This window comes from Rhagoletis zephyria, unplaced genomic scaffold (assembly GCF_001687245.7).
Source record: "Rhagoletis zephyria isolate East Lansing unplaced genomic scaffold, Rhagoletis_zephyria_1.1 Rzeph_scaffold_18168, whole genome shotgun sequence".
Classification (NCBI taxonomy): Eukaryota; Metazoa; Arthropoda; class Insecta; order Diptera; family Tephritidae; genus Rhagoletis; species Rhagoletis zephyria.
In genome coordinates, this window is record NW_016175229.1 from 1 (window position 1) to 9,782 (window position 9,782).

The following is a 9,782-nucleotide window of genomic DNA, read 5'->3' on the forward strand; positions in this document are numbered from 1 at the left end:
AGCCAGACAATTGTGTAGATAGAAAGCTTGCAAAACGCTTAAATGGGCGCCTAAACAGACTAAAGTGGCAAAGAGAAAGACAACGGCATTGTCGAAAATGCAAAGTTGGGGAAAGGGGAAGAGAAAAAATATGACCTACAAGCATTCAGAGTATTATTCTTTTGATGATTTGGTATGCAAATTTAAAAAGTTTAAAAATTTTTTAAAAAGATATTTTATAGTAGATTATACATAAACAATTGACTTGTTAGTCAAAGCTGAGCAAAGGACTATGAAAGATTTTGGATACATATTTATGCGCGAATTTAGCATAAAACCAACATTACTACAAGAATGAAGAAATGTTTAGCACAATATTGATTTTTAGTGTACGCAGCAAGCTTAAATTGACTTAATTTTTGGTTAAAAAATTCACTTGTGTGTGGAAACATGTATGTATGCACATAAGGGTGCCTCACAAAAAAAAAAAGTACGGATTATAAAATCTATTATATTTTAAGACCTGCCAAAATATTTCTAAAAATCTATTTTTTTTATAAATAAAATACGTTTTTAAAAATATTCTTTTTCCTGAGATGATAGAAGAGTTAAAGCTTAAAATATCTGCGTAAAAAAATATAAACATTAAATACTAAGAACGAATTCAAAATAGTGAGATTTTGGAGGTACATATTTTCAAACCAATTCAGCTCACCCAAATACTTATATTTTTCCGAAATATTTAATATAATTAATTAGAAAATAAATTATTCTACAATTCCTATGAAAAAACTAGCACCGATTTTTTTTATGAAGAGTGCTGCGCCCTAATGTCTATGCATATACTAGACTGGGCTAGAAATAAAGTTCGCCATACACCTTCAATCGAAAGTTTTTTGCAAGACAATTTCGAAAAAAAAAATCTGTCGAACTTAGGGGTCGCCTTTTTATTACACTTTTCGACATATCTTCGGTATTTACCGTCGAATCTTAAAGTATGATGTTTTAAAAACTTTGACTCGAGAAGACAATTTGTTTTTGGTTCCAAAGTTCATTGACGTACTTGAGGTCTCTAGTACTCACCTAACAGATCTCAAGTCTTTTCCCTCACGTACCACCCTAATGTAAGTAAATTAAAGTACACGAAAAATTATTCAACTTTTGCTAATGAAGTATTTCGATTATTCCAGTAGAACTATTTATACTATGTATGACGAAAGTACTTACATGGTTTTGTAGATAGCAAAACAATAGTGGTATTCACCAAGGTGAGCAAGTGGCCAGTGGTAGAGCTTACCACTGTAAAAACTGATTTGCAAAGTTACCTTAAGTAACTCTCTCGTGCCGTCTAACGTGGGTTTAACTTGAAAAAGTAACAGAAAAACATTGAGATCTCCTTGCCAAAACCCAACTGTAAGTCTTAAGAGCGTGTCAGACTGCAATTCGCCTTTCGGAAAGGTGTGACTGCTCATGCAACTGCTTTCTGAAATTTCTCAATGTAACAGCTTTTCGAAATATATTGCCACGGCTGACACGCTCCTTAGTTACCTCAAAACTGCACTGTTACACTCAAATTTAATGGGCTACAAAACTGCATACCAAAATTTTTTTTTTTAAATTCTGATTGAAAAGTTTGAAATTTTGACGAAGTTTCCTAATTTTTGTATGAAGTTCGAAATTCGGACTTACATGGCTTTTGTTAGATAGTGAGTTATACTTTCATATAAATAAATAAAACTTAAAAAATAGCCAAAACTTGATAAAATTTGGCATGCTACGTAATTTTTTCTGTTACGATTTTTCACGCCCTTAACTCCGATTTAGGCTTACCGTAGCATCTAATTTCGATAACGACTTACATATTTAATTACATAAATTAGTTGCATTTTGTCAAATCCAAAGCTAATTAATCTGCGCAACCGCAGCATTGCTAACTAAAGAAAAGTTTCTCATATGAATACTATACTACAAGAAAGTCACAACACTTTCCTGCATTTGCCATTAGGCTGCCTCAATACCCTCTACAAAAGTCCAACATTCATTTATTTATTTTTATTTTTGTATTAAGTTTAATTTCACTTTGGTTTCTAATTTGACTAACTGATTTTGTATGCTGCAGCATGCTGCTCCATCACACAACGCTGCTATGCATAAAAAAAAAATTTGTATGCAATTGGCATTTAAGACGAGCAAAGAAAGGAGACTGACTGACTATACGGACTATGAAGTGAACAAAAGCGGTAGCTTTCTTTGCAAAGGCTTGAATGCGAAAGTAAAAGTTAAAAATTTTGTAAAGCAATAAAAATAAGTAATCTACATAAATTCAAATCATTCAAAACGATGTAGAAAGAAATTCATTGAGACAAATATTTTAAACGAAAAAATAGAAAATTAGCCTACCAAAACAGCAGTTTATGCAGTTAACATAGATTTTTAAATTTAGTAAATTTTCAGCATAAAAAAACGAAAATAACGCTTTTTCTGATAATGCATAAGTATGTAAGTACATGTGTATGTATGTAGTTGGCTACAAAGGTCGCGGCAAAACAATCCATAAACACTGCAAAAAATTATGGGACTAACTTATAAGGAGCGTAGGTGCGGATTGATCTCCATTGGGCATTTATTATTATATACGTCTCATGTATTACTGTACTAATTAGTTCTCGACCAATCTCTTTACTACTAGGAATCGCGTCTCTTATTTATAGGTCTATCAGTCTCTCTAGCGTTTTTAGCAAAAACGGTCCTCACGCAGTTCGCATAAATAAAATCCACCCGATTTTACGACACCTTCGGAGCCCTTTGCAGCTGCTCGTTCCCGGCGACTTTAATGGTTTAAACGAATTTATCGCCCAGGCGATGTGACGATCGTCCAGAAGAGCGAAGAAGTACAAAATATCGCCAAGAAGTACATTTGTTTGTACTTCGAAGAGCGAAAAAAGAAGTACTGTACTTCTGACAGAAGTACGGTTGGTCACATTATGTATTAGGGCATACTAGTTAGTAAGTCTTCGTTTTTATTTTTTACCAGGTGGTAAGGATTTTTTTTCGAAGTACCATAAATTACAATATATTTCCAAAAGTTTATACAAAATATGGAAATATGAGTATCAGTTAAAAGAAAAATTCAAAACAAGATTAATTATAACTTTTGTTTTCTATTATCCTTTTGAAAAATGTCAAAAATGTCCTTTAAAAATATTATCCTTCAAGATTTTTAATTTTGTATGCATTTTGAAGAATCATGGTTTAATTTAAATCCTATAAATATATATAAGGACATTGAAGGATAATAATCGCAAAGGATATTTTAGTTTAATTAATTTGTTCTATGTCCTTGGGGGAAATCGTGCCATCGTATAAATAATTTAAAGATGTAGATTTACTAGAAATGCGCTAAAATATGGGAAACATATCGCATTGTTCGCATTTCCAAAGTTTTCATGGACGATTAATTCAAGTTATTAAATAAAACTTCAACTTCGTATACGTATATGCTATTTAGGATAAAAAGCACAAATCAAAATTTGCAAACAAATTTTTTTTATAGGTATATTCTTGGGACAGTCTAATGTACATGCATTAGGGTGGTCCAAATTTTTTTTCTGAGGAGAAAATACAGGCATCATAATGCTATTTTTAGCAATAAATAAATATTTTTGGACAACACCAATATACATACCCTATAAACATTTTGGCGAACGTTTGAAAATTACCTTCGATATCCAATATGAATATCGAACTGAGAACGAACTCATAACCAACCTTAGTTTTCCAACGTTCATAGTGTATTGGAAATTCATTCAAGATGGGTTAGAAAAAAATTAAAACCATAGTAACAAGAGAGGAAGTGAAATCCAGCTCATTTTCGAATGGAAATATGATACAATCACTCTCTCTCATTAAAATTTCAATTTGATAATGGGCTGGATTTCGAATTCATAACGGTTCCGTTTTGCTGGTGAATGGCCTAGTTTTCGAATCGAATACTAACATATTCCACATTCGTTATCGAAGGTGAGACTTGAAAAAAAATGTTAGTTTTCCAATCATTTTCGAATTGTTAACCAATCCCAATGTTTATTGGGTATTTATGCATGTGTGCATGTACGTAAACAGCATTCTTATGTTTTTTTTTACGGGCGGAATATGAGCTCCCAGTGCTTTCATCCAACTTATACACATACATATGTACATACATACATATGTTGCATGAAGCATGGCAATATATAGAATTTTCTCATGGTTAATGAGTTTTGGTAGATAGCGAAAATATTTATAATGAGTTTTCGCAGCAGGAGTGTGATTATTAAAAAATAAATGCATACGTACGTATACATACCTATTTATGGATGTGTATATGTGCGTACATACATACATATGTTAAGTACGTTCTAATGCTTTTGCGTAACATAACTACGTCAAATATCAGACTGAAAAATAGTTCTGCCCAACGATTTTTTGTGCAAATAAGCGTAAATAAAGTTCAGATTAGGTAAGGTTAAGGCGTCGATCCTTCCTTAATAGAACTCGGATGCTGGGTCTTGTTATAAGGTCTCCATTTTTTCAACAAAGAGGTTTTCTGTTCGCTTGCTCTGAGTCAGTGCTGCCACAACGATTATTTATTTATTTTATTTTATTTTTGTTTTACGAAAATCACCTAAAAAAGTTATCAAATAAAACATTACCACTCGAATTCACTCGACAGTGTATGGATGGATACCAAGACGAGCTGTGGTTTCCATGGAATAATACTCCAAGAATAATAGTAAGATTTGATTGTCATAACGAGCCCTTAGAAACTTATTCAACCGGCTTAAAGTTTATGACATACGACTGTACGGCACTTTACGATACTCTGTGAAACGCCTAATTTAATTTTTATTATTTTAATTAAAATTGACCAGTTCGTGGTTTTGAAGGCTAATGAACCTTGGGTAATTGATGTTATCAGTATGGGCTTTTTTTTTTAAGGGGTTATGGTAAAAAATACCATCGGCTGAAACAAGAAAATATTAAAAACAACACCGTAATCGATTCGTTCCGCTGCTCGCCTATTTCATAAATTAATGATTTTTGTACTAAAAATATAAAATATGTAAATTAATATAATCCGCTGTATTTTACAACTACCCAAATACCAATTAAAATATTTTCTAATTTTTATTTATTTCTTGCTTACTTTCATTCCCACGTGTACCCGTTATCGAAACTAACGATTAACGCTCGAACCAATCACGAAAATTAATGGAAAAAATTGCCTAAAAAAAATCCAATAAATTAACTGCAGGCGGTCAACTGTGGAAGGAGGTAAAGCAAGAGGTCGATTACTTGTTGAAGCCACAAGTGTTGAGTGAAGCCGAGCAGCATGTACGCGCCGCAAATCTATCGCGAATTGTTCTCATCGACAATCTCCAAAATGCCATAGAAACGGAAAATCCCAGTCAAGCAGAAATCGCATCGTTCCAAAATCGAAAGGGTAAGTCTCAAAAGTTTATACTCGTAGCTAAGTATTGCAAATGAATTACAGAAAAAAATGTGTAGTTGGAAAATTTGCGCAATTCAAATTAAACGACCAACAAAGTGCTGCTACACACTGCTGATCAGAGGCCTGCGCATCTTCAGTAGGTGGGTAATGGGTAGTGTTTAGGCGAAAAGTGGAGTGTATATACATATGTATATGTTTGTACTATGTAAGTGGCTGTATGAATTGGCAAAAGTGTCAGGCGTAAATGTGTAACATGTTGACGCCGTCACTAGCAACAATTCACACTTTATTGATAGCGCACATTCACAGTCGCTTTTTGTTGCTGCATACTTTTGCCAACAAACGCATAGTGCGGTGCTACTGTGACAAAACCACTAGTTCTAATAAAATATAGTGGGCGAAGAAGAAGAAGAAAACTTTTTCAAAACTCGGCAAAAAGTTATATTGCAGCATTGAGAAAATCAAAACGAATTGCAAATTTCAAGGGTTGTAACATTTCCCACTCGTTCGTTTTCTTATCGCCGCCTTCATGCCAAACTTTTGCAGTTCACACAATTCGAGTTGCAACGGCTGCAATGGCAATAATGGCCATGGTAATTGTGTGGCACTGGTTGTTGCTGTTGCTGTGTATTGAAAGTGGTTTGTTGATGGGCCGTTAGTAACGCTGAAATGGCGGCTCTGTGCTCCGCGCGTAGGACTGTCATAAGCAGGGCAGGTATGAAAAATTACGTTTTAGCTGACAATATGGCACGCTTAAGACGACAATGCAAAGGCTATGCGGGGAGGGGAAAAAGGAAGAAAACCATGCAATTCTTATACGCCTGAGTGCTTTAAGGTGCTGCTGTTCGGCACAAACGACTTCAGAAACTTTACGTACACCCTGGCAAACTTTTGTTTTTTATTATTTCTTGAGTATGAGAAGTGTTAGTTAAATGATTTGAATTCTAATACACTTCGAATGTTTGAACATGTGACCCCACAGACTTTTGGGCGTACTAACTAATTTATCGAAAATCAACACGAGCGACTGTTGCCACGAAAATGTCGAAAATTTGTTGGTTACGACTCTGCGCTTTCTTAAGGGGAGTTGGCTTTTTGACACCTTGCGCTCATCGAGCGTATATGTATGTGCACTAGGGTGGTCCAACAATGCATTTGAAAAAGTAAAGTCGGAATTTTATGCTCTCACCCCCCTAGGATTCTTCTATACCGAAAAAATATACACGTATTTTTTTTGAAATTTGTTATTATTTTATATGGGAAAAAATAACTTTTCGTAGAAATAGTATAGAATTCTTGAAAATCAATATTTTCCGATCGAAAAATTCTGTTACTCTTCAGGAGATGCCCAATAGTAACTNGGTGAAGCAGTTTGGTAAAAAATAACGTTTCTTCTTTAACAGGTCATCCGCAGATAACCCATATGGAATGCTTATTCATCCCATAATTTAAAACGCTCCTTCGAGGTGTTGCTGTGGGAGTCCCTTTTGTCTCTCGCTCGGTATTGGGCTAGCTTGGTATTAGCCTTGATAATTCCCTACATTGTTTTTCCATGTCTGTTAACATTATGTAGTATTTGTTAAACGAAAACTTCCAAAAATACTCAAAAAATACTTGTGAAGGAACATATTTTTTGTGGAAGTTTAACACCATAGTACTGCTTGTTTATGTTTTTATTTTTTTCGGAACATATTTTGTTTGAGTACTTTTTTCATGTATACAGTGCTCAAAATTTTCACTTCTCTTCCTTCCATGCCCTCTTTGTTAAAGTATGAGTAGTTTACATATTTGAAAAAAACTTCACAGTGAAGCAAACTGAATTCCGATGCAGACCTTTATTAGATACATATCGTCGACGCCTTTGCAAAACCGCCCATCGACCGCTTGCAAAACCGCCTATCTGACGGAACTCAAATTTTACAGGAGAGCGAAAATACTTTTTCCTATTAGGCATTGACTTTGTTTACAAATCTATTTTTTAATAACGATTTTATGAATAAATCCCGATGGGAAGTATGTATGTATCCCTGGTGCGTTGAAATACAGCGTATTTTCCATCAATGAATATTCCCGACATGCTAACCGTTTCATAATATTGTCCTTGAAAGTGCAAGAATAGGCGCCATTAGTGCGTCTTTTATATAAATATGTACATCATATATTTTTCATATGTAAATTGCGTAAATTAAAAACTGTTGCATTTTAACAAACGCAATCAATCAAGCGGCCTATTGACTTGTTTAATCAATATAAAGCAATTCCAATTTGGAATCGGAATAGTGAGTATGCGCCCCCATTGAAGCATGACAGTGCAACCCGATACATTTACATAAGTATGTATGCAAATGGAACTGCAATTAACGCAACCCCCATTCAGCAAATCGCACAAAGAACAATGACCCAAAAGTGGCAAAAGCAATAATGTGTGCGACCCCAATAGGTGGGATGCCACTTTCTAAGCCCGCATTTATGCATATGTACATATGTACATATTTAGATACATTTCTATTACATTTTCTTTCAAACTTACATACAAATGTAGTTGGATTCGAAGAAAACGCACGCACCCTTCCGCATTTAACGCCAGCACTTAGAGGCATAAAAGTCAAGCCTTGCAGACGATATGCAATTTATTGCACACTTTGTGCATTTCCGGTGTCTACTAAAAACATCCATATGTATGTATGTGGAACTTTTGGCCGTGCTGCGCCTTGATGATGGGGGAGTTGAGTTCAACTCCCAACAGCATTGCAAAAAATTATCTTCCTTCTGCTTGAACGAATTCAATTTGTGCGTCAAAAAAAAAGCCAAACTTTGATTTTTAAGTTTTTTCTTTATGATTTATTTTATTTCTAGGACATCGTCTGACATGGAAGGCCTACCATCGCCTAGCTGACATACACGATTTCTTCGATGTTTTGGCTAAAACATATCCGGATATTTGCTCAGTGGAAACAATTGGTTACTCATTACAGAAACGTCCGCTGAAAATCTTGAAGTGAGTATACTGAAAAATTGTAATTGAAAACATTCAAAAAAAGTGTTGAAACAAAGTTTATTTATTAACACTTTCTAAACTTCCTTCCACACGTGCAAGACGGTATTTCATTTCCGGCTGTTTATAACTTTTCACTTTTCACTTTTTCAATTTGCAGAATCTCCAACGGCAATCCGGGCAATCCAGGCATCTGGATCGATGGAGGCATGCATGCACGCGAATGGATTAGCCCTGCAACGGTAACATTTATTGCCAATCAATTGGTTGAAGGTTGGGACGATATGCCTGAATATATGCGCAATGTTAACTGGTAAGCCATGAAAACGAAAATCCGCAATTATTGCAATATTTTAATAAATATACCCATTTTTTACACTTTCACATTCCACATTTGACAGGTACATACACGCTGTGGCAAATCCCGATGGCTATGAGTACACACACACCACTGATCGCTTGTGGCGTAAGAATATGCGCTCTCACGGGCGCCAATGCCCGGGAGTCGACTTGAATCGTAATTTCGGTTACAAATGGGGAGGCAAGGGTACATCAGCGAATCCTTGCTCGCAAACTTACCGCGGTAGCAAGGCCTTCTCCGAACCGGAGACATTCTACATATCGAAGTTTATTAGCAATTACCCTCGTGACACCTTCCATGCATACCTCTCCTTCCACAGCTATGGTCAGTACATTCTGTACCCATGGGGCTATGATTATCATTTAACTGCCGATAAATCGGACTTGGATCGTGTTGCGCGGCAAGCGGGAACGGTGAGTGAAAGAAATTTGCATTTTGTAATATGTGCGAAAAGGAATCTATGGGTATGGGCACTAGTAGCAAAAGGCAATGGCGTTTTCAATTATACAAAAAGTTTTGCATTTTCATTGCCCTAATCTTAGTATTTGTGAGTAGAAGACAAAGAGAAGGTACCATTTTTCGGAAGAAAAATTCAATTAGGTTGTCAGCGAAATGTAAAATATTTTTCATGCCTGAAGACTCGTGCGTGATCTTATTCTATAATGCGCTACTCCAAAATGATGAAGGATGAAGAGACCATCGATAGTAATTTCGAGCATATCAACGAAGCGTAGATTTTTTTTTTAAAGAATGCATAAAAATTCAAGACCGTAGCGGTATCTCACGATGAAAAGAAACAAGACGAGTTAAGGGTTGTTATAAATAGATATTAAGCCGAAAATATTTCCACAACCTAGGCAGTCCAGTCTTCACAGTGGGCAAATACCTTGCTCTTATGAGTGTCAGATCGAAGTTTCCGAAATTTAGTTGGTATGATCTTCACAATAATCCGAACT

At 35.2% G+C, this 9,782-nt stretch overlaps 1 protein-coding gene across 1 annotated transcript; it reads left to right on the forward strand.

Moving 5' to 3' along the window:
* Nucleotides 1-5,272: 5,272 nt before the first annotated feature.
* Nucleotides 5,273-9,239, forward strand: LOC108380076 (zinc carboxypeptidase A 1-like; the record flags this gene model as incomplete). Its single annotated transcript, XM_017636444.1, has 4 exons — nt 5,273-5,461; nt 8,327-8,468; nt 8,626-8,778; nt 8,867-9,239. Coding segments are annotated over 4 exons (857 nt in total), but the record flags the coding sequence as incomplete, so codon positions are not given.
* Between the last annotated feature and the right edge of the window lie 543 nt (nt 9,240-9,782).